This window comes from Scyliorhinus torazame, chromosome 7 (genome assembly GCF_047496885.1).
Source record: "Scyliorhinus torazame isolate Kashiwa2021f chromosome 7, sScyTor2.1, whole genome shotgun sequence".
In the NCBI taxonomy this organism is placed as follows: Eukaryota; Metazoa; Chordata; class Chondrichthyes; order Carcharhiniformes; family Scyliorhinidae; genus Scyliorhinus; species Scyliorhinus torazame.
Genome location: NC_092713.1, coordinates 55,091,205 through 55,117,112, shown reverse-complemented (window position 1 = coordinate 55,117,112; position 25,908 = coordinate 55,091,205). Strand labels below are relative to the sequence as shown.

At 42.9% G+C, this 25,908-nt stretch overlaps 1 protein-coding gene across 1 annotated transcript in view; it reads right to left on the bottom strand.

Annotated features, from left to right (window-relative positions):
- ptch2 (patched 2) overlaps positions 1-17,287 on the bottom strand; it is a 142,605-nt gene extending 125,318 nt beyond the window's left edge. The window contains exons 1-2 of the mRNA XM_072510730.1: positions 16,644-17,287; positions 14,332-14,524 (exon numbers count right to left, since the gene is read on the bottom strand). Coding sequence (XP_072366831.1) covers positions 14,332-14,524; positions 16,644-16,919 — 469 coding nt within the window. The 5' untranslated portion in view covers positions 16,920-17,287. The remainder of the gene's footprint in view (positions 1-14,331; positions 14,525-16,643) is intronic.
- Positions 17,288-25,908: the final 8,621 nt, after the last annotated feature.

Genomic DNA, 25,908 nt, shown 5'->3' with positions numbered 1-25,908 from the left:
GGGCAGGTGATCAGGGTTGGGGGCGCGGCCGTTCGGGAGCACTACTTGGAGGGTCCAGCTCCGCGGTCTGAGTACGCCAGAGAGCACGGCGTGGACGCCGTGCGCAAGCGCGGCCTCTGACCTGGATGTGCGGGGGCCCGTATCTGCAGCAAAAGCTGCTAGTTTCACGCCGGGTCCCTGATAGCCTCCTGCAGGGCTATGAATATGTGGCCTTTTCACGCCAGTTTTTCTGTCGTAAAAGGCCACAGTTTTTACAATGGCGTGGGGACATAGTCCCAAAAACGGAGAATACAGCCCCAGAACTTTAAACTCAATGCTAAATTGTTAATCATATCTTTAGAATCAAACTCCAAAAGATGAAAGAAGGAAGTCCCAGCAACCTCAATTTCATAAGGCTGAGTTTGGTCATTTTGTCATACGTAGGTTTTCCACAAATTATGAGGCAATTAATGAGGCAATTACATGCTCTCTGCAATATCTCTAAAGGTTTGCTAAATGTTGATTAGCCATCATTGATGCTCCTTGAATAGGACATTGAGGCTTACTTGCCCATTGCGGTGAGATGTACACCTGAAATATGAGTCCACCATTGTTGAACTGGCCCATATATCAAAATAATGTGGTTCAACTGATAAGAGCATGCATAATTGGAATCTGAATTCCAGCCAAACTGAGCTGTAATCATCACTGAATCTCACTCACAAAGGTCACATGGATGCCTAGTGTGAGAAGAGATATGCCATTCTAGACCTCCTCTGAGGTTGGGGTTAAAGTAATTGTTGGGATCCACATTCCTTTTCTCTCCATCTAGCCCATGCTACAGCTGCCCTTAATCCATGATGCTGCCATTTCTGGGGAAAAGAAGATAAACATCTTCTATCCAGTTTCTCAGCATTGACATCCTTCACCTTGATAAACACAAATAATTCAATAAAATGATTAAGAAAATTTAAAATATGGCTGCGCACTAGGTAACCATATTACTTGAAACTTTATCTGGTTGGTAGTTGAGGTACTCGCTTTAACTCTTGACCTTTAAAGTGGCCTCATTTCAGTCTATATGGTTTAGACAGTCACAATCCAGAGTTAAGATTGTATGAAGCACTCTTTGTTGGTAGCTCCATTCAATGAACAAGGAATCCTTTTTCAGAGAGTTTCAATCATGAGAAGGAATCTTGCCACTGGCACTGGTCGTGAAAGGAAAATATACATTAAGATAACCTATTACTGCCATAGAATCTTCTGTGCCAAGGTTGCTGCCTAGGGCATTAGTTGTTGCTCCCCTGCACCTTTGGGCTGTTGAGCCTCCCCACTTCACAAGTTTGCTCCTTTGGGCAAAGAAAAGAAAAGGAAGAGCAGGCGAAAGAAAAAGGGACCGAAAGCAAAGAACGAAAAAGACAAAACAAAGAAAGATCCAGATAAAAATACAAAAGTGGGGAAATACAAAAGAGGACAGAGAGACAAATAAAAAAACAGGCAAAAATAGAAAGCAAGGGAAAGAGAGAAAACTGGTAATGTGAAGTCAACACACACACACACACTGCTCAGAGTCACTTTGATGATGAAGTATTTCATACGGAAAAGGTGTGCTATGCTATGTAACACACAATGTATTACTGTGCTAAGGTGGCACTGTGTCTCTTTAAGGGCAGAAAGTGTAATTCTTAAACAAACACAAGCTGAGGTCAGTCAGCGTATAATTGTTTAGTTAAGGAATTTTGAAGCTTGGCAGGTGGTTGTCATTTTGAAGCTGTAATTCAGAAGAATGCAAGATTAAAGCACAGTGACGTGTGGAGTGTGACGTCTGTGTACACTAGATACACCCTTTGTATTAAACTAAAATAATTGCAGATATAGACACACAGACATATGTCATTCATAGTTAATATAGATTTTTTATGTTTAGCAAATCTTTTTTTTCTAAAAATTTAGGGTACCCAATTCATTTTTTCCAATTAAGGGGCAATTTGGCGTGGTCAATCCACCTACCCTGCACATCTATGGGTTGTGGGAGCGAAACCCACGCAAACACGGGGAGAATGTGCAAACTCCACACGGACAGAGACCCGGGGCCAGGATCGAACCTGGGACTTCGGCACCGTGAGGCAGCAGGGCTAACCCACTGCGCCACCTTTGTTTAGCAAATCTTGATCATTCCACAATATATTAATTAAGGGATCCTTGGGCCTCTTGGGTTTGGTGCATATTACCTCAGCACCATCCAGTCGAGGCCCAAGAAACGGGCCTAATTTCTACATATATCATACAGCATAGAACGGGAATATTCGGTCTATTGTGTCTACTTTTCGTAAGAGCAATCCAATTAGTTCCAAACCCCTGCTCTTTCCCCAAGAGTCTGCAAATATTTTATTTTTTGATACAGTATATATCCAATTACCTTTCAAAAGCTTTTATTGAATCTGCTTCCACCATCCTTTCAGGCAAGTGCATTTCAAACCGTAACCGCTAGCTGTGTAAAAATATTTCTCCTCAACATTCCTCTGGATTTTTTCCATGTATTTCAAATTTGTTATCTTTTGGTTACCCATCAAATGCCAGTGGAAACAGTCCCTCATTAATTACTCTGTCAAAATCCCTCATCATTTTAAAAATCCGATGCAATCTCGCTTTAACCAGTCCTGCTCGAAGGAGCACAATCCGAGCTTCTCCAGTCTCTCTTTCTCTTCCAATAGGAAAACTGAGCTTAAAAGAACCACACATGTCAGAGAATGGGATAAAATGTTACACCTCAGATTTCTGCCAATTGTGATCCCCATGAATGTGCTGGCTATGCCTTCAGCTGCCTTGGCCCTCAGGTCTTGAATTCCCCCCATAAATGGCTCCCCATTCTCTTCCCTCCTTTAAGATGCTCTTCAAAACTTACCTCATTGACCAAGCTTTTGATCACTTAATGTCTCCTTAAATGGATCAAAGAACAAAGAACAAAGAAAAGTACAGCACAGGAACAGGCCCTTTGGCCCTCCAAGCCTGCGCGACCATGCTGCCCGTCTAAACTGACATCTTCTACACTTCCGGGGTCCGTGACCCTCTATTCCCATCCTATTCATATATTTGTCAAGATGCCCCTTAAACGTCACTATCGTCCCTGCTTCCACCACCTCCGGCAGCGAGTTCCAGGCACCCACTGCCCTCTGTGTAAAAAACTTGCTTCGTACACCTCCTCTAAACCTTTCCCCTCGCAGCTTAAACCTATGCCCCTAGTAAGTGACCCCTCTACCCTGGGAAAAAGGCTCTGACTATCCACCCTGTCTATGCCCCTCATAATTTTGTAGATCTCTATCAGGTCGCCCCTCAACCTCCGTCATTCCAGTGAGAACAAACCGAGTTTATTCAACCTCTCCTCATAGCTAATGCCTTCCATACCAGGCAACATCCTGGTAAATCTCTTCTGCACCCTCTCTAAAGCCTCCACATCCTTCTGGTAGTGTGGCAACCAGAATTGAACACTATACTCCAAGTGTGGCCTAACTAAGGTTCTATACAGCTGCAACATGACTTGCCAACTCAATGCCCCGGCCAATGAAGGCAAGCATACCATATGCCTTCTTGACTACCTTCTCCATCTGTGTCACCCCTTTCAGTGACCTGTGGACTTGTACAACTAGATCTCTCTGACAGTCAATACTCTTGAGGGTTCTACCATTCACTGTATATTCTCTACCTGTATTAGACCTTCCAAAATGCATTACCTCACATTTGTCTGGATTAGACTCCATCTGCCATCTCTCCGTCCAAGTCTCCAAATGATCTAAATCCTGCTGTATCCTCTGACAGTCCTCATCGCTATCCTCAATTCCACCAACCTTTGTGTCGTCCGCAAACTTACTAATCAGACCAGTTACATTTTCCTCCAATTCATTTATATATACTACGAACAGCAAAGGTCCCAGCACTGATCCCTGCGGAACACCACTAATCACAGCCCTCCAGTCAGAGAGGCACCGTTCCATTGCTACTCTCTGCCTTCCATGACCTAGCCAGTTCTGTATCCATCTTGCCAGCTCACCCCTGATCCCGTGTGACTTCACCTTTTGTACCAGTCTGCTATGGGGGACCTTGTCAAAGGCCTTATTGAAGTCCATATAGACAACATCCACTGCCCTACCTGCATCAATCATTTTTGTTACCTCCTCGAAAAACTCTATCAAGTTAGTAAGACACGACCTCGAAGAATTTTCTCCAGTAATTTCGCTACCACTATCGGCCTGTAGTTCCCCGGATTATCCTTGCTACCCTTCTTAAACAAAGGAACAACATTGGCTATTCTTCAGTTCTCCGGGACATCACCTGAAGACAGTGAGAATCCAAAGATTTCTGTCAAGGCCTCAGTAATTTCCTTTCTTGTCTCCTTCAGTATTCTGGGGTAGATCCCATCAGCACCTGGGAACTTATCTACCTTAATATTTTTCAAGACGATATCATATTTAATTTTATATGCTTCTGTGAAGCACCATGAGATGATGTTAAAATTGCTATATAAATAAATATATATTTGTTTTTGATTAAGAAGTCAATTCCTAGGCAGCACGGTGGCGCAGTGGGTTAGCCCTGTTGCCTCATGGCGCCGAGGTCCCAGGTTCGATCCCGGCTCTGGATCACTGTCCATGTGGAGTTTGCACATTCTCCCCGTGTTTGCGTGGGTTTCGCCTCCACAACCCAAAAAGATGTGCAGGGTAGGTGGATTGGCCACACTAAATCACCGCTTAATTGGAAAAAATGAATTGGGTACTCTAAATTTATTTTTAAAATAAGAAGTCAATTCCTTATATTTGCATCAATAATATATTTTATTCCATTCTTGTAGGCTTAAATTGAGGAGGTCTTGTGGCCCAGTGGGTGCCTTGGCCCAGTGGATGCCTTTGCCTCTGATCCAGTAGCTTTGGCTTTACTTACAAGACCAGGATTTAATGGCCAAGGAAGGTGGGTACATAACATGGCCGAACAAGTATCAACTTGTAAATCTTTCCAACTTATACCAATGGCGGGGGTAAGAGTGAGCGAGATTCCCGGTCAGCCATGTGATGGGAAGAATTCGGAGCTTTACCATCATTATCCAGAACTCCAGGCTACAAATGCGTGCAAAGCTGCTGTAGCAGCTTGGCCTCCCTTAGAAAGCTGGTCGGTTCAGAATGGTGCCACCAGCACTGGGTTTGATTCCCATTCTGGTTGGGATGGATTTGGGGCCTGATTCTTTGCCCCACCCTGGAGGTCATAGCACTATGGGTCAGAAATGCCTTTTCACAGAGAACTCAATAAGAAGTGGCTCAAAATCTAAGGGCTGAATTTTGGCTACCGAAGCGGTAAGCTCCAGATGGAATATTGGATCCTTTTCAATAACAAGTACCCTGGGATGTGTGATTTTGGCTCCTGGTGGGGGATTGACCAGGGGATAGAGCCGGTATTCTCCGGTATCGGCGCGATGTCCGCCGACTGGCGCCCAAAACGGCGCAAATCAGTCGGGCATCGCGCCGCCCCAAAGGTGCGGAATGCTCCGCATCTTGGGGGGCCGAGCCCCAACCTTAAGGGGCTAGGCCCGCGCCGGACTAATTTCCGCCCCGCCAGCTGGCGGAAAAGGCCTTTGGTGCCCCGGCAGCTGGCGCGGAAATGACATCACCGGGCGGCGCATGCGCGGGAGCGTTAGCGGCCGCTGATGGCATTCCTGCGCATGCGCAGTGGAGGGTGTCTCTTCCGCCTCCGCCATGGTGGAGACCGTGGCGAAGGCGGAAGGAAAAGAGTGCCCCCACGGCACAAGCCCGCCCGCGGATCGGTGGGCCCCGATTTCATTTCACAGAAAACAAAGACATAGTCATAGAACATACAGAAGGAGGCCACTCGGCCCATCGTGAGAGTGAGATAGAGAGTGGAGAAGGAGGCCATTTGGCCCAGTGTGAGAGTGAGATTAGAAGGAGGCCATTCGGCCTATCGATTCTGCACCAACCCACTTAAGCCTCACTTTCACCCTATCCCCATAACCCAATAACCCTTCCTAACCTTTTTGGTCACTAAGGGCAATTTATCATGGCCAATCCACCTAACCTGCATGTCTTTGGACTGTGGGAGGAAACCAGAGCACCCGGAGGAAATCAACGCAGACACGGGGAGAAAGTGCAGACTTCGCACAGACAGTGACTCAGCGGGGAATCGAACCTGGGACCCTGGCGCTATGAAGCCACAGTGCTTTCCACTTGTGCTACCGTGCTGCCCCACAGTTTGATACTAAGGTTTGATACTATGTTCCTTCTACAAGCCTTGGCAGAAGAACACCACACTGGCCATCTTGTTAGCTTTCTGGGTGACAATGTCAATGCGAAAATGAACTATTAGCATTTTTATGGTGTGGACCTCCATCTTCTAGGAATCAAGCCTCTGGCAGGGGAAGAGGTTAATGAACAGTTGGATGGGTTGTCAAGATGTGCTTATGAAACTAGAACACTTGACTAATTTAAGAAATATCGCAATGCACTGTGTTCTGTAAGAATTAGATAGATAGGGCTGTTATGTTCTATTATGCCATGTTGCGTACTAGGAATGGCAAACAATCATCAGGCTCAGAAGTTCTCTCACTTGTTACTAGACTTGACCCATATTCCAGCCCACCTTTCGCTTCCTTCAGCACCCATTGTGAGATGTGGTTCAGAAACATGTGGCAAAAATTCCTGGCTGTGCTCAAAGATCAGGGAACCCCCCAGAAGGCCCCAGGAATGAGATCAAATGAACTGAAGGGCTTTTATTAATAAAACTGACTGCAAAATATCCAGGAATCCAATCAGATTGGAGTCAATTCCTGTTGCTTTCCTTTGTTCCTCTAAGAAAAGATATTTACATGAGAACTAATTGCTGGTTCCATCATTCAGACAAAATTTTAGGCAAAGGTTAATTAAAACGAGGGTGCTAAAGACAGGCCTGTTATTACAGTTCAAATGGTTAACTAGCGAGGGTTTTAGAACACACCGAGCACCTGAACACTTTTGAAATATTTATTCCGATTACAATAAGAATAGAACATGGGTACTCTAGAACTGAGCAAAGAAACAAAAGAGTTAGGTTAAGCAATTAAGAGCCTGAACTATTGAGCTTTCTTTTCACAAAGTGTGTGAACCTTTCGTTGAAACCAATTAGGAAGAACCTGTCAAATGGCATTAGGAAGGTCTCTAAGATTGATGCTGAATTATGACATGTAACTCATCCAAATTTGCAATACATCTTTGCCAGTTTCTTGGGAGCTGTTGGATAGCCTCATTTCCTATGATTATGCGTACATTACAGGACTGCTACCAATTATAGCCTATCGTCATTGCTACAACTTCAAATGAAAAACAAAACCATCAAATGCATGAAACCTGAAATGAAAAAGACAACACTGAAAAGTAAAAGAAAAAACTGCCTTATGTCTAAATGTATTCAGAGTGTGTGCTTATGAAGAACCAATGTGCAAGCTGGTGACGTGTCTTTTTCTAAATGCTGATGGATCTCATTACTTTTCAGCTTTCTGCTTTTAGTTTTTATGCTACTTAGTGAAATAAAACGCAACATTGTTGTAATACAGATCAGCTATTATAGCAGCACACTAGTTCAAATCATGAGTTTACCACAATTGCAATCTCTTGCTGTCCACCATGACACCAGCCTCAAGCAAAGGAGAAGTTTCAGTAAAGATGTAATAAAAATGAAGAGCAGCACGGTGTTAGCCCTGTTGCCTCACCGTGCCGAGGTCCCAGGTTCGATCCCGGCTCTGGGTCACTGGCCGTGTGGAGTTTGCACATTCTCCCCGTGTTTGCATGGGTTTCGCCCCCACAACCCAAAGATGTGCAGGCTAGGTGAATTGGTCACGCTAAATTGCTCCTTAATTGGAAAAAATTGGGTACTTCAAATTTAAAATTTAGAATTATTTTTTTAAAATGCTTCTGCAAACTTCTCACTGTTCTACTTCAAAGAATCACACATGATGCAATATGTTCAAAACACATTGCACAATTCAGTGTGCAGGTAAATGATATGGTAAACTTGCGATTTGAATCAGCATGCTGTTGGAGCTGTACGGTAGCACAGTGATAGCACTGTTGTTTCACAGCGCCAGGGACCCAGGTTCGATTCCACAAGTCCCGAAAGATGTGCTTGTTAGGTAAATTGGACATTCTGAATTCTCCCTCAGTGTACCCGAACAGGCGCCGGAATATGGTGATTAGGGTATTTTCACAGTAACTTCATTGCAGTGCTAATGTAAGTCTACTTGTGACACTAATAAAGGTTATTATATTATTATTGTAATATCTGATACATGTTACAACAATGTTGGGTTTTATTTCTTCATTCTACTGCAAGTAGCATATAAATCAAAAACAGAAAGTGCTGGAAAGTAACAAGAGGTTCATCAGCATCTAGAAAAAGACGCATTTCCATTTCAAATGTGTTCTGGCAGTTTATGGTATCACCTGACTACATCTTTAATTATTTTTGAAATATAACTTATAGTTCCGGCGATACAATGAATGATTGAGTAATATCAATGTTGGGCCCTTTACCTGATGTTTTACCCTTCATATTTTATTCTTCCATAGAACACACTGGACAATTCATCATAGCATCACTCTGGCATTACTAATGGTTAAAAATAGAACCTGAATTAAGATTAAAATAGGGCTTTTGTATTTGTAAAGAAAGATTATTCCCACACAGATTGTTTTTACTATTTAACAAAATTGAAAACTAAACTCCATGGAATCCAAAGTGACAAGAGATTTCCCTAACATTCTCTTAATATGTTTGCCCTCAATAAAAAAATCTAACTTTGTGCAGCAGTGTGAATGCTGCAAGGGAATACACAATACACTGAGGTCTCCTGGGCACGTATTCAACAAAAACTACGGGTTACTTTCCAGACAGATTGTAATCAACTCAAAGATTTGCCCAGAGTCCTTTCAACACTGCTTAACAGAAAAGTGCAGTATTTGTGAGAAACTGGCTGGTGAACCACTTAAACCTGATTCAGATAGCAACCCTTTGAACAAGCCATGGGGGAGTGCAAGGACAACCAGCTTCACCAAAACAAGCCTCTGTTCCTTAAATGCAAAATATCAACCCATCAGTGTCTTTACTTGTCTTGTTTCAAAGCTAAATTGAAAATATTTACACTGATGTATTATTTTGAAAACGTCACTGGTTTACTGAAAGTCATGCATTAATTGACATTACAATTTACTTCAATCTTTGGCATTGTGTGTGAACTCTTCCCAAGATATTTGATCCACTTTCTAGAGTGATCCTCAGCTTCTTTGGGGCAGCACGGTGATACAGTGGTTAGCACTGCTGCCTCACAGTGCCAGGGACCCGGGATCAATTCCGGCCTTGGGTTACTGTCTGTGTGGAGTTTGCACTTTCTCCCCCTGTCCACGTGAGTTTCCTCCGGGTGCTCTAGTTTCCTCCCATAGTCCAAAGATGTGCAGGTTACGTGGATTGGCCATGCTAAAAAATTAGCCCTTAGTGTCCAGGGTGTGCAAGTTAGATGGGGTTACGGGGATAGGAAAGAGGTGCGGGCCTAGGTAGGGTGCCCTTTCAGAGGGTCGGTGCAGACTCGATGGACCGAATGGCTACCTTCAGCACTGTAGGAGTTATATAATTGTCATGGTATGCACTACATAGTGACTACATGGTGAGACACATTCAGAGGATGATCTGAAGCAGTCGAATGTTTAAGAGGGCTTGAGGAAAAGACCTGCAAAATTTACACAAGCTCAAAGGCGGAAAGAGATAAAACCCCAATTCAAATATAGAATACATGAAATAATGCATACTGACCAAACAAAATTAAAATGAATAATTATGCAATAAATCTGATTAATGTCCTCTTTCGTGGACAATATATATAACGTGAGCTAGCAAGTAAGTTATACTGTAACCATTTGAAGTGGTTCACTGCTCTCCATGTTGACAACATGGATTATGACATAGTAATGATGATTCCTTATTTTGTGCAGATCATTTGCTCACTTGAATAGAAACACTCCCTTTTTACTCCCATCTATTTTCTATATAATGTCATTCTAAATGCAAATAATTCTCATTACAAGTATTTTGCTTCCAAATGTCCATCTAAAATAACTCAAATTGCAACAAAATATTATAAGTCACTACAAAACCATTGATGTATTCTGAATAATGTTTAGAAATTTGAAAAAATATCTAAAATATAAAAGTGACGATTATCAATCTTTTTGTATCTGGAAGTCTTTAATCCAATATAAAATCTTTATAAAGTTACTTGTTTGGAAATTGCTATTGTTTACACACACAGGCACACAAAGGGAGAACTACAAGGTGAATGAGTTACTGGGGAAATGTGGGTAAGTGGGTGAATGGCAAAGCCACAGGGTTTATCAAACCTGTTTCATAAAAGCCCACTAACATGGAACAAATATTCAACTTTAGTTCCCTGGTAATATTGGCGTGACCTGTGTCAGTTTGAATCATTAGAGGATGAGATGTTGACATACAAGCATAGGAAGTTATGTTGCCACTAACAGACAATCCTTTAACAATGTGGTATATGACATTCCTCTGATTGCTATTTTAACAGAGGTGCTAACCCATTTATGTTGGTGCTCCATAATGCATGTCATTGATAGCACTTTTGGTAAATAGAAGGCAGAGGAATGGGAGACAGGTATGTTAAAATTAACCCACTGACTGGGCCTGCTGTAATTTCTAGGTAGCATTTTTCAACTGCCAAATATCTTTTAAAACAAAAAGCCATTTGTCACGAAGCACCATAAACAGATACATGAATCTCAATTTAAATGTTAAAAATTCAAATGTCATCAAACACCTTCCTGAAGAAGTTTGATAGAACTTTATTATTTTTAAAATTCCAATTCACTAATATTAAGAAAATAAAGGCCAAATTGTTAATTTATGGTGAGCTAATATCAGTTTCTATTGTAATTCTATACTCGCCTCACTGTTTTGAATTAAAAGGCAAAAAAGAATTTAAAGTTTTTTCACTGCAGCATTGTCAAAATAAAAACTTTAATTTCATTTTTGAAAAAACGACCGTGTTACTCAAAGGGTTAACGCATATTTACTGTAGATTGCGCAGTTCTTGCAAATGCAGCCAATTAAACGGAAAAAAAAGATGCAGTGCTTCATAACATAAAAGCAAGAACAGCTGCTCTTCCCTGTGGTGTTTCTAGAATTTTTTTTTAAAACTCCGAGATGAAAGAATTAGGAGAGGCATCAGTCTCCTCTTTTTTCTTTTTCCAACTGCTGTGAAAACCTTGTGTGCAAACAGGTGGGTAAACTTTAATGGCATTCAGGTTTCGTAAGAGGTTCCCTCTATTGTTGAATGGAGTCCAAGAATAGTTTGGGACCACACACACACACATACACGCACACACATACACAACTCCATGCAGGGTCAATAGCTCAAAATGGCGTAAATTTCACACACCACATCTGCTCCAGGGAGCAAAACAGCAGAAGTTTTTTTTTGTTGGGGGGGGGGGGGCAGGCAGGCAGGCGAAAGCAGAGCTTAGAGAGGGTTGGAGTGGGTCGGAGTGTGAAAACTGAATTGAACACATGGCCCTGAACTGTCTGAAAAAGAGAGGGAGGTGGGGGAGTATCAGGAAGCACAGCACACAGGAAGGGAAGGGAGAAAGTCCTGGAGAGAAAAAAAACGCAAGTCAAAGGTAGCAATTAGCATACAAATGTTAAAATAAAAAACAGCACAGTGTGGGAGAGACCGGAAAAATAGGAAAGGGAGTTAAGAGACAGTGAAGGGACACACAAGTAGCTTCACAGTTAAAAAAAACTAGACAAATTAGATGCTTTTTAAAACGGCTGCAGAGTCTGCAATAAACCACTAACTGCTGCTGTCCAGAGCTATGCTACATTTCTACCAGTAGATGACTACGTTATTGTAAATGAAGTTTGGAAGCTTAATGCTACACAAGATGAACATGGCTGTTTCAAGCAGATTTAACCCTTTGAGGAGTTGAATCCTTTCCCCCAAATTAGTGACTTAAAAAGTGCAATGTTTTTTTAAATTTTAAGAATGTAATGAACTAGCAAATGTTTAATGCCTTTAGAATGCCTAAAATCCACTTTCTGAAAAAAAAAGTATCTGAAACTTGATGAAAATCACTTTTATAAGTTACCCGAGATAAATAAATGATAAAATCTCAGAGTTAAAGGTTAACTAGCTGCAGAATCAAAATCCAGTAGTTCCAAAACTAGCAATTTTTAGACTAATTCAATACCTTCAATACACTGCCTTGAAACTAAAATTCCACACCATGTGGTTGACTTTTTAAAAAGAAATTGGTTTCTTTAAAACTAAGATTAACAACAATAAATCAATAAGCCAGGTGTGATGTGCAATGCATTATCATTGCATGGTTTATTATATATGGTTTATTATTCACTGATCCATCAAACCTTCCAGCAACACAATCTACCAGAGAAGAATGTCCTGTTAACCAGAATAACTTTCCTGGCGAATCAAAATTCTGCTTAAGGGTTGAAAGTAAGCTTAATGGCTGCTTTGATACAAGATAGACAGAAACAGAATTTGAAGAGATGGATGTAATTGGTGAAAAATGCCTATTTCTCCTCAATGAGAGCAGGGGGAAAGAAATAAAGTAAAAGAGAAAAGTTTCTATATTTCTGATCCGTTGTTACCCATTCCCTGCCATTCTGATGTCATTTGTTGCCTTGTATTCAACTCCTTGCACAGCTGCAACAAGGACACCATCTGGAGTACTCCCACAACCAGGAATAACGGTGGGAATGACACCAGATGGAATCTTTAGTAGCAAGCCAGTTAAAAGGCATTTTATGAGCCCTTGCACATTTACATCCTCAGATTTTTAGATAATCTCTCATTTACTCCCTTCCTCCCCTCAGGTTCTTTTCGCCTGAAGAAATCCTGGACAAGTTCACAGCCCAGACATTTAAGACAGTGCTGTTTAAATGTGAAGAGTAAACTGAATTAATAGAATGTCATTTCACCAATGTAGCATAGAGATCTAGAATTCTCTGCTCCAAAGTGCAAAACAATAAAATACATCGAGTTTGTTTTATTCAACCAGCATAATGCAAAAACCGATTATATTACCTGACTTTCCCATAAATAATCAAGGAAATTTATCTACAAGCAAAATCTGCAGTTGATCATGGCAATACCAGCAATACAATTGAGGCACCAGTCTGAATGTGTATTGGTTATGTAGCTAGTTTTGCACACACATATTTGTGTAATTGAGATTGACACTAGGATGAGGACAGGTGAAGCTGGGCAAGGAATCTGAAGGGATTTATAGTGTGACAAAAACTGCCATCATATTCCGGTTGGATGATTAGATGGGCCAACCTACACATGGTAAACAGTCATTGCAAGGCGTTCATAGAATCCTTACAGTGCAGAAGAAGGCCATTCGGCCTATTTAGTCACCACTGACCCTCTGAAAGAGCATCCTACCTAGGCCCACTCCCCATCCTATCCCCGTAGCCTCACCTAACCTGCACATCTTTGGACACTAAGGGGCAATTTAGAATGGCCAATCCATCTAACCTACACATCCTTGGGACTGTGGGAGGAAAACCGGAGCACTCGGAGGAAACCCACACAGACACGGGGAGAACGTGCAAACTCCAGAATGAGACGGTTAATCAAAAAAAGGCAAAAGCAGAATGGGACAATCAGGAGGCTAGAGGAAATTGCACGTAATGCTGAGGGGAAATCATAGAATCATAGAATTTACAGTGCAGAAGGAGGCCATTTGGCCCATCGAGTCTGCACCAGCCGTTGGCAAGAGCACCCTCTACCCTAGCCCCGTAACCCAACCTTTTTGGACATAAGGGCAATTTAACATGGCCAATCCACCTAACCTGCACATCTTTGGACTTGTGGGAGAGGAAACCGGAGCACCCGGAGGAAACCCACGCAGACACAGGGAGAACGTGCAGACTTCCGCACAGACAGTGACCCAAGCCGGGAATCGAACCTGGGACCCTGAAGCTGTGAAGCAACTGTGCTAACCACAGTGCTACTGTGCTGCCTAGAATGTGGGAATGCTGCAAATTAAATAATGTATTTATGATAAAACACAATGCAAATTTAGATGCACTTGAATGTAAAAGAGGTGAGACATGATAAAACTGTTTACAGAAAGTTCATTGTGAAAGTACGGACTGACTGGAGTCTGGCTGTTTCACTTGCTAAGGGTTTTCATTACCAAATGTGCTGTCAGTCTATTTTCACTGGTATATTTCCTTTTACTGCATTTGTTTGCCAGTTTAAAAAAAACTTTACCTTACCTTCCACCCAAAGCTGTTTCATGTCGGTCTCAATGCTGGCAACCCTCAGGCCAACAGCAAAAGCTCCCAAAACCAAAAGCCCGATGAAGAGGAACTTGCCACAGTGCCGCTGGATGCTGCAGCCCAACCTGAAAAGCAGGGCCTGGAAATGGGCTCGCAGCCATAGTGGAGCTCGCCTCCCCTCCGCCTTCCCCTAGGGAAAAAAAGGCAAGAGCAGTGTCAAATTATGGGGGGGGGGGGGGGGCGGGGGGGGGGGGGGGTTCACTGAGCGAAGGAAAGAAGCAATGAAGAAAGGAAGCAGAGAAAGTAAAAGGTGATAGTGGCTGCAGGGGAGTGAGAGAAGGGCAAAGGATGTGGAGACATTGGAATGGGAAGGACTGGGAATGGCCAATAAAAAAAGAGCTGAGATGGATACAGAGAAAGGAAACCATTAAGGAAAACAAAAAGCGAAGAATGAGGGAGGGAAAGGGCTAGAGAGGGGGAAGACTAAAATCATGATGAGGAGGTGAAGTGGAGGGAGTGACAAAGCATCAGGAAATGTTTAAGTGAGACAGGGCGAAAGGCAGGAGGAAAGGTTGAAACGAGAGAGGAGGAATTAATATATGTAAAGCAAGGGGAGTGACAGAAAGAGGGGAAAGAGAAGCTAATGTGAGCAGGGGTAAAGGAAAGAAAGGAAGGGAGATATTGGAAAGAGAGCAAGAAGGATAGTCAGGTACAGAGAAAGTGAGAGGAGGAATTGGCAACGATAATGGGGGAAAAGAAGAAAATATTGAGCAAAAAAAAAAAGAGCAGACAGAAAAAGACAAAGAGATAGGAAAGAGAGCATTATGGAAAGATAACTGACAGAAATATTGAAAATGGGAGCTGGTTAAAGTAGCAACTGGAATTATGGTAATTCTGGTCAGTAAAAAGTGAAGAAAACAATGTTGAGAGAAAGAAGATAGAAATGTCAGTGGCACTCACAATGTAGACACTGGAGAAAAACATAACTCCTTTCAATACAATCACACCCTATCTTGCATTCTTCATTTCATTTTTCTCCAATTTATTATTTTATTCTGCTGTTCTTTTCCTTGTGTTCTCAATTCCCTTCTCCTGCAAAGCTTCCCTCATCCCATTTTTTTCCATGTCCATATCCTTTTGATCCTCCCATTTCCTCTTATCCCATGGTTCTCGCCCATTCCCCCTTTCATTTCTTGACTTACCTTTCTTCATTTTCCTCTCTAACCTCGCAACCTAGCAGTTTCAGTCAGTATTTTATTCACCATTATCTTTTTTTTCCCTTGCTACATCATTTCCCACTCTTTTTGTGACTTTTAGTTAATGTTTTTTTGTTTGCCATCACCCCCCACCCCCCCCCCCCCCCCCCCACCAAATCCGTCCCTCACTCGCTTCTGTCCTTCAATCTCTTTCATTTCTATTGCCATTTGTCATCTCTATTGCCATTCTGCCTTCTACTCCAGGATATTTTCTCATGCTTCCTCTTTTTGTCACATCTCTGCTACTCCTTCCGTCAACTCTTTATCAAATGCTCATTGGCTAGAGCCGTGTCTCCCCTCGACAGAATTGTCTTGTCAGGCTCCTCTGCAATTCCGCCTTTTCCCTCCTTCCCACTGTACCCCCTCCCTTCCCCCCAGTAAGAAACTTGCTCTCATCGTCCCACCACAGATTGTTATCCATTTCCCCAGTAACATTTAGGTCAATCACAAATGCTGACACTGTTCCAAGGTTTCCTCAAGTTCACCGATCACACTGCCAGATAACTTTTTTTTTTAAAAGAGCTCCCAGGGACCCGCAATATCGCAATGGCCAGGTCAATTACCACACAAGGAAATTCACAAGCTGAAGGCGCGAAACACACATCCACACCTGTGCACACTACCTCACCGCACACACACTCACTCTGCACACACACACACACCACGTAATAAACACACCCACTCATAAACCCCAGGCACCGTCTCACCAACATCTGCACTGCCTATTAGCTGGAGACACACTCGGTCTATAAACTCTATCTCGCCTCTTGGAGAGAAAGCAGTTTCTGAAATATTGACAACTTTTTCTACGGTTACTTTTAAACATACAAGCACGCTTCCTTCGCTGGGGACATGTGCAGTTTCTAAAATAAGAGAACAAATCGCACATTAAGCGTCCGAATTAAAGAGGTGCCAGCTCGACGTTACTCTTAACTTTACCAGGAGCCCTGCCGACCTCTGGTGTTGTTGTTGCATTATTTATTTAGGATGTTTCCTATTGCAAGGGAGATACTTTAACAAGAAGAATATTCTTTTTTTGTTGTTGTTCTGCACCTTGGAGATCTGTTTCAATGCAAAAGCAGCGTGGCAGTAGCTGGGTCTCCGCAGCAGATCCGAACAAGCGGCCGGGGTTTGGTGACTGTACCTCGGGGGCAGAGCTCCATCGTTCCGGGGAGGGTTACAAACTGAAGCCATGTCGCTGGAAACCAGTCCGCAAATCGTTCGGTTCAACAACAGCAACAGTAATAATCCCCCAAAAGTGACAAGAAACAGCTGGAGAATCCCTAGTCTCTTCCTGAGCGAAAGCCTGAGTATTTCCATTCCAACCATTTCGCGCAGAAATCCTTGAGGATCTTGACTCTACATCCACGTGTAGTTTTTTTTCCCCTTTCTCTCTCTCGCTCCCTTTTAAACGTCCTCCTAGCACCACGAATAAAAAAAAAGAACCCCCCCCTCTTCAGCTCAATTTTTACTCCAGTCCCTGATCTCAGACATCCCAACATTTGGAGAGGAAAAACCCGCCTCCAGCCCATCAAAAAGAGTTGATGGAAAGTCCTCTCGACCGGATTCCCATTGGCCTAAGGAAGAAGCAAATTACTTAGCAAACATCTACTATTACTAGCTGCTAAGCAACAGCTCGCCAAAGTGGACGGACCACCCAAGCTGCAAGAGCATCAATGGGAGGTAGCGAGAAGCTCTCAGCATACGGAGCTTTCCCAAAAAAAACCTTGCATTTAAAAATAAATAAATGCCAGCCTCCATCTGATACTTGAAGCTGCCAGCTAAAGTACCATCTCATGTAGGCGTTCGGTATAGAAGCACATAAAGGTCATTATCTTTGCAAGTAAAGTTTGTTAAAAGAGTTTCATTTTTATAAACAAAACAAAAAAATGCCAGTAGTGGGAACAGCCCTTCTCGCCCTCTCTCACACACAGACACACACAAGTCTGTGTATGTGTATTTATATTACGTATGTATATATAAAACGCCGATGAATTGCCTCGTTGAGGTTACCCACCCCCCACACCCCACACACACACACACATTACCCAGCAAACGCAGGGGAGGTCCCAGCCGAATTCCTACAGGCTGCATAACTAAACCAAGGGCAACTAGATTTGAACAAATGTTGCCCAGAAATCTGCCATTGCTAATGCTGTTAATAAAGTGGAGCGAAATCAATGAGGGAAACGTGTAATGAAACTGCACCCAGGCATTTATAAGGCTGGGGATCTGAATATTTTATTGGCTGAGGAATAAAAAGGGGTGACAATGAAGAGCGACGGGGCTGGGCGGGGGGAATCTCGCGATTTAATTCAAACAGTTTTTAAAAACAAACATTCATAAAAGTCCACCACATTCTTTTCAGACTTTCATGTTACCCCAAAGATCAACGTCAATATCCTTACCCAAGTCGGATTTTAGAGTGTACAATATAAATCTGGGAGGGGGGGGGGGGGGGGTTAAATAGGAATATGTGTTTTGAAACATCTCAAATCAGACAGATGGTACTTCTGATTTAAGACATTATAATGAGACTTATTACACGTGGTGACGCTATATAATTTTACATAAATGTGTGCGTTGTCTGTGAATGTTATTTTCGTTACAGCAGGCAGCTGCACCTATGTTTTTTCTCCCCTGCAGCTTGTTTACCAAGCGGCTAAAATCCTGTGAAACCTCTGACTGACCGTTTCCACAAAAGCATGTGTATATGTTAACATCACCAGTGTCCAACATTACCTTAAAGGACACACAGCGTGCCACCCACCAACACTGATAGGATTAATTATGATAATTATATTTCTTTTCCCTTTGTCGATCTAATGAATGGTCTTCTTTAAGGATTTTTAAGGGTCTTTTGTTTGTCTTTTAAGGATGTATTGTAGGATTGCAGATAGCAGGTGGTTTATTCCAAACCCGCCTTTGTCTCCATTGGCCGCTTGACGGGAGATTCGGCCGGACGTGGGTCTACTCCTACTTGCTTCTGCACAATCCACGGTCGTGTTAAAATGTAACAGCAGAAGGAGCATTATTGTAAAATCTTGTCCTCTGTGGGGCTGTTTCACACACCCTGTTAAATTATGTTACAACCCCCCACCCCTGCACCACCATTCAGCGGAGTCTTTTGTCATGGAATATGTGTGTTACAGTGTTGTCAACATTCCCAGATATTTCACTGCTCTATTCATTTACGTTAACAGCATTTGTCTTTTGGGGCGGGGGGGGGGGGGGGGGGGGGGAGGAGAGAGGAATCACGGCTTTAAAAAGCGTTCAACTTGAGCAGGTTGCATTATTTCAATAAAAACTGGATAGAAGCAATTACTGTTACTTTTTGTAATGTCCCATTCTCTTTTAGATTCCACACACTGCTTAATATTAAGTGAAGGTGTGATCCAACTACAAATTATATATATATATGTGTGTGTGTGTGTACACACATATAAATACTATACGTAAACTACACGCGTTGCTCCGATCTAAACGCTCCCCAATTAACCTTTGTAGTAAATGGGGGACCCAGTTAGATACATTCAATCACAGATCACCCGTTTGTGTAGCTAAAATGAACTTTATCAGCTCCTATAGCGACCTCTGCGGGACATTCACATAGATAACTCGACCCATTCATTTACACTCGGGGAAATTCTGTCACGAGGGAAAGTTCCGGCAGGCAGCGAAACGAGCGTAACATTGTAATTGTTGCGAGGGTTTAATCTGGGCATAGCTGCCAGGATAAAGGAAAAATAGTTGAGGGGGGGGGGGGGGGTGGTCACCAAGGAAAAGCAAGTGAAGAATTGTCAAGGCAAGAGTGAGGGGGGAAAGGGGGCGGGGGGAGGGATGTTGTTAGCCGTAGTGAGGGTACCCTACTGCTGTTGAAAGGGTCAGTCGGGACAAACTGGATTGAGCAGAAAATAGGTTGGGGTTCTCAAGGTGGGAGCGCATGGTTGCACCTTTAGATGGGCCGGTGCCTCCCCATCCCCGTTCTTCGAACGGTCCTGATGCTCTCTTGAGTGGAAGTTCTGGAAACTTGTCAAGTCTCAATTTATTATAATTAACAATCACTCAAATTGGTTTAAAAATCTAATCTATTTTGAATTATGCCTTTCTGCAAAATAACAGTTCATATGTTTTAATATGTTTGCAATCTGTTCACTCTTACCAATCAAACTGTGTCCTTTCCTGACAGTTACAGCTAAAGGCTGACATCAAACAATTGGAGCAGTTAATGTAAACAGCAAATGGATGGAAAAAAATTGGAACAAGATAGTTGATGATCAAGCTGGAGGAAGAGATCATTTACATTTGCGTTTATAGTAATTCAAAGAAAATCTTTATAATTAAGCATTTAATATCTCATTTTAAAAGTGCTTACATTACATTTTTTTCTTGATTAAACACATTGAAATACTTCACATTCATAATATATAGTGTATATGGTGTTGATAAATTAATCTTTATTAGCATCACAAGTGGGCTTACATTAACACTGCAATGAAGTTACTGTGAAAATCCCCTAGTCGCCACACTCTAGCGCCTGTTCGGATATACCAAGGCAGAATTCAGAATGTCCAATACACCTAACGAGCACGTCTTTCGGGATGTGTGGGAGGAAACCTGAGCACCCAGAGGAAACGCACGCGGACACAGGGAGAATGTGTAGACTCCGCACAGACAGTGACCCAAGCCGGGAATCGAACCTGGGACCCTGGTGCTGTGAAGCAGCAGTGGTGACCACTGTGCTACCATACGATTGTGTTTTCTTCATTCTGATTTGCAATGTGTGTGATACTGGCTTGACCAGCATTTGTTGCCCATCCCCAACTGCCCTTAATAATAATAATAATACTCGCTTATTGTCACAAGTAGGCTTCATGAAGTTACTGGAAAAACCCCTTGAGAAAGTGGTGGTGAGTGGTCTCTTGAATTGCAGCAATCCATGTGGTGTAGGTACTTTCCCAGTGTTGTTAGGAAGGCAGTTCCAGAATTTTGGTCTGTAGACAATGAAGGAGAAGGTGATATATTTCCTAGTCAGGACAATGTGTGGCTTGGAAGGAAACTTGCAGGTGGTGGTACTCCTATTTATCTGATTGACCTTATAGAGTGGTTGATAGAGATTGCAGGTTTGGAAGGTGATGTGAAAGAAGCTTGGTGAGTTTCTGCAGTGAATGTTGCATAGAGTACACACATGCTGCCACTGAGCGGTAGTGATAGAGGGATTGAATGTTTAAGTTAGCAGATGGAAAGCCAATCAAGCAGATTGCTTTGTCCTGGACGGTAGCGGTACATTTTACGAGTGATTCCAATTGTGCACTATTCTGGAAGACTGATTCCAGGTAGTAATACTGCTACTAGTGTGGCCAGAAAACCATTTTACTTTGAGTTTCTGCGTCTCCTTTGCTTTACTATGTTCACCAGTGCGATGTAGTGCCAGCGTCAGGGTCCCAGGTTCGATTCCCGGCTTGAATCACTGTCTGTAAGGGGTCTGCATGTTCTCCCCGTGTCTGTGTGGGTTTCCTCCGGGTGCTTCGGTTTCCTCCCACAAGTCCCGAAAGACGTGCTTTTAGGTAATTTGGACATTCTGAATTCCCCCATTCATGTACCAGAACAGGCGCTGGAATGTGGCAACTAGGGGCTTTTTCACAGTAACTTCATTGCAGTATTGATGTAAGCTACTTGTGACAATAAAGATTATTATTATATGCTCAATTATTCATCTTTGCTTTCTGTGTAAATGACTCCCCTCAAAGGCTACATTGTGTAAATTACAGCTTTACTGACATTTGCAGTTCAATATTCTTTTGAGTTTGGCAGCATCTAAGTTTTTTTTTTCAATTTAGAACACCCAATATTATTTTTTTCAATTACGGGGCAATTTAGCGTAGCCAATCCACCTAACCTGCACATCTTTGAGTTGTGGGGGGTGAAACCCACGCAGACACGGGGAGAATGTGCAAACTGCACACGGACAGTGGCCCAGGTCGGGATTCGAACCCGGGTCCTCAGCGTCGTAGTCACAGTGCTATCCACTGCGCCACCGTGCTGCCCTTGCAGCATCTAAACTTCCACCTCAACAACAAGTATCCCTCTTCATAAATTACAACATATGGTATTATCTCTTTCATCCTTACCTCTGTTGTGCCCAATTGTTGCTTACAATCCCCATACATCTCTGATTATTGTTATATTGTCCTCTTGGTATATTACACAGGAATCCCCTACGCTACAGTTTTGCTTTTGTTCAGGCCATTTTGCAACATTTATGTGTTTCTAGAAAAAACATTATTCAGCCAGAAAAGTTGCATTTTATTAAGTTCTATTACATGCTAAAATTTGCCTTAACTACACTGACTAAGGGCAGCACGGTGGCGCAGTGGGTTAGCCCTACTGACTCACGGCATCCGAGGTCACAGGTTCAATCCCGGCTCTGGGTCACTGTCCATGTGGAGTTTGCACATTCTCCCAGTATTTGCGTGGGTTTCGCCCCCACAAACCAAAGATGTGCAGGCTAGGTGGATTGGCCACACTAAATTGCCCCTTAATTAGAAAAAATGAATTGCGTACTCTAAATTTTTTTTTTAAATATTAAAATAAACAACACTGGCTATTGCTGTCTAAATAGTGTTGTAATTCTCTGCTAAGTACAAATAAGCCCTGTGGCTATTGTAAAAAGATAGGTGTCAGGTATCTGGGCTGAGCAATATTTGGCGGTTGTTTTGTTGAATGTCGCTCCAAAGCAATGTCAAATTATGATTAATTATAATTCTTCTTCTTACTGCTGCTGACTATACTTTGCAAATGTTCAAGTTTTTCCCCTGTTTGTAATTAATGAGGGATACTTTAGAAAAGTTTGAGCTGCCCACACCAAGCACATGTGGCACGTCTTCTGCCCATCTTGTCTCCATCAGCAAAGCTTGAAACATGAGTGGAGACATAAAAGAGATAAATAAATATAGAATAATGCATATGTGGGAGTGATTACAAGGCTGAAAGCTTAAGGAAACAGAATCTCCAAATGCTTGTGCTCATCAAGATGAAGGAGGTTAGTGCTGGGAGGTCAATTCCCTCAATAATGTACAAGCAAAGCCTCAAAGGAGCATCTCCTACTGTGCCAGTGTGACAGTTCCATTTCCACATCAGTCATCCTTGTGGCTTCTCTGAGTAACACTGGCAATTAATGCCAAATAGAGCTGAATTATGGGCAGTTAGTGCTGTGGACCTATGCCCACTAGGATTGAGACTGCTACAGACTCATTTAGTTCAAGAATCACTTACAGGCTACAGCAAGAAATGATCACGCCATCAATCTGGGATAGATTACAAAATAAGTCATAGAATCAAGAAGAGATGATAAAAATCAACATTTTGTAAAAATTTAAAAAATAATAGCAATCTCTGGAAACATTACTTTTGGTAGGTAGAAGCACCCAAACATAATGGTGAATTAACTTTTAAACAAAAAACATAAATCCAAACTTTTGGCTAGCTCCCATCTTGATCAATTACATACGTGTTCCCTATCAAGAAGCACAAGTTCAACTGACTTTTTAAAGTTAAAATGTTACTTTCATCTTTGTTGAGATATACTCCCTCAGTCACAAAAGGATCGAGTGCCTTTTGCCAGAGCTGTGCGGTGTCATTCTTCTTTTTTAATTTTTCCAATTAAGGGGCAATATAGCATGGCCAATCCTTGTGGTTAGCACAGTGGTTAGCACTGTTACTTCACAGCGCCAGGGGTCCCAGGTATGATTCCTGGCTTGGGTCACTGTCCATGCGGAGTCTGCACGTTCTCCCTGTGTCTGCGTGGGTTTCCTCCGGGTGTTCCGGTTTCCACCCAAAGGTCCCTAAAAGACCGTGCTGTTTTTGGACATTCTGAATTCTCCCTCTGTGTACCCAAACAGGCACCCAGAATGTGGCGACTAGGGGATTTTCACAGCAACGTCAGTGTAATTAATGTAAGCTTACTTCTGACAATAAAGATTATTGTTATCATTATTATTATTACCCTGCTGATCTTTGGGTTGCGGGGGTGAGATGCACGCATGAGGAGAATGTGCAAACTCCACACGGACAGTGACCCGGGGCCGGGATCGAACCCGGGTCCTCGGCGGCCGTGAGGCAGTAGTGCCAACCACTGTGCCGCCCGCTGTGATGTCATTCTTGGCCTTGGGTTTACCTCTTTATCAGATTTTCCTCTACACTTGTCTTTGAGGAAATGTTGTACCTTCGCCTTGCACCTAAGATCAGATACATAATAATTTGGAAGCTGCAAAGATATGACCCTCAGCACCATCCGAGAATACTATAGGATATTAATACATCAGTTCTCCACATCAGCGGGCTTGTACAGAAGCCTTTTAGCAATTTAATTTAAACTATTTATTCTTGTAAATCTGATGCTGATTCACTCTTAATCGTAAACTGCTAATTAATTTCAGAACACCAAACAATCTTGGAATATGTCATCCATTATAGATATGAAGCCAGAAATGCTGTCTACAAACTTGCCTCAAACCAGACAATTGCACAATCAGTCCTAACAGTAAAAATTAATCTGCATGACGATGTCAAACAAAAGATCACTTCACCCTCTGGGGTGTAATGGGTAAAGATTCCTTCTATGTAGTACTAAGCCGTACAAACCAGAGGGTATCACGTTCAACTCCTGTTCTCCCCTGGATTAATCCAGTTCAGACAAAGCAGCATTTGGGAAACACAATTGCCCTCAGCTACTTTAGAGAAGACAAAATGGGTGGCACGGTAGCATAGTGGTTGACACTGTTGCTTCACAGCGCCCAGGTCCCAGGTTCGATTCCCGGCTTGGGTCACACTCTATGCGGAGTCTGCACGTTCCCCCCGTGTCTGTGTGGGTTTCTTCCAGGTGCTCCGGTTTCCTCCCACAAGTCCCGCTGTTAGGTAATTTGGATATTCTGAATTCCCCCTCTGTGTATCCAAGCAGGCACTGGAATGTGGGCGACTAAGGATTTTCACAGTAACTTAATTGCAGTGTTAATGTAAGCCTACTTGTGACAATAAAGATTATTTTAAAAAGAAATGAATGTTGGCCTCTATTTCAAAAGGAATGGGTATGGAAAATAGGGAAGACTTGCTAAAACTATACAGGCACCAGTTAGACCACATCTGGAATACTCTGAACAGTTTTTGTCCCCATATCTAAGGAAAGATATACTGTCTTTGGAGGCAGCCCAGAGAAGGTTCATTACGTTGATCCGAAGTATGGAGGGATTTTCCATTGAGGAGAGGTTGAGTTGGGCCTGTACTCATTGAGTTGAGAAGAAGAGAGGCAACCTTATTGAGACATGCTGAGAGGATGCTTCCTCATGTGCGACAGTCTCGCGCATAATCTCAGAGTAAGGGATCAGCCATTGAAGATAGGTATGAGGAGAATAGTGGAGGAGGGAGTGGACCCGGACCCTTTGGTGGCGATATTTGGGGTTTCAGAGAAGCCGGAGCTCATGGAGAGGGGGAAGGCCAATGTCATGGTCTTCGCCTCGCTGATTGCATGGCGACCAATTTTGCTGGAGTGGCGGTTGGCATTGCCACCGGGGGTAGCAGCGTGGTTGGGTGACCTGTACGACTTCCTGCGGTTAGAGAAGATAAAGTATGAGTTAAGGGGCTCAGCAGGGGAATTTGAGAAAAGGTGGGGGATGGGGGATGTTTGTGACCGTGTTTGAAGAGCTGTTCGTCGTGCCGGGGGCCGGGGGGGGGGGGGGGGGGGTGGAATCTGTACAAACTGTATAGCTGATTGTTGGGAAGAATGTTTCCCGGGGTCTTTATTTCCTGTAGCCTACTTTGATACAAGTTTGAATAAAATGCGTTTTAAAAAAAAAGGTTTGAGGAGGAATTTCTTCTCAGAGGGTAGTGAATCTGTGGAATTCTTTTCTGCAGAGAGCTGTAGAGGTTGGGTCGTGAAGTTTGTTCAAGGCTGAGATAGACAGATTTTTAATTAGTCAGGGAATCAAGGGTTATGGGGATAAGGCGGGAAAGCGGAGTTGAGGATTATCAGAACAGTTCAGTTCTGACCTCACAGAATGGCAGAGCAGACTTGATGGTCTACTTCTGCACCTATGTCTTCTGGGCTAATAAGCAGAACAAATTAGTGACTTCAGCTTTGATGCCTTCCATTGATTAATAGTCCACTAATCATTATCAAGGATCATATATGGACTGCGCAGTGGCGCAATGGTTAGCGCTGCTTCCTCACGGCGCCGAGGACCCGGATTCGATCACGGCCCCGTGTAGATTTTGCACATTCTCTCCGTGTCAGTGTGGGTCTCATCCCCACAACCCAAAAATG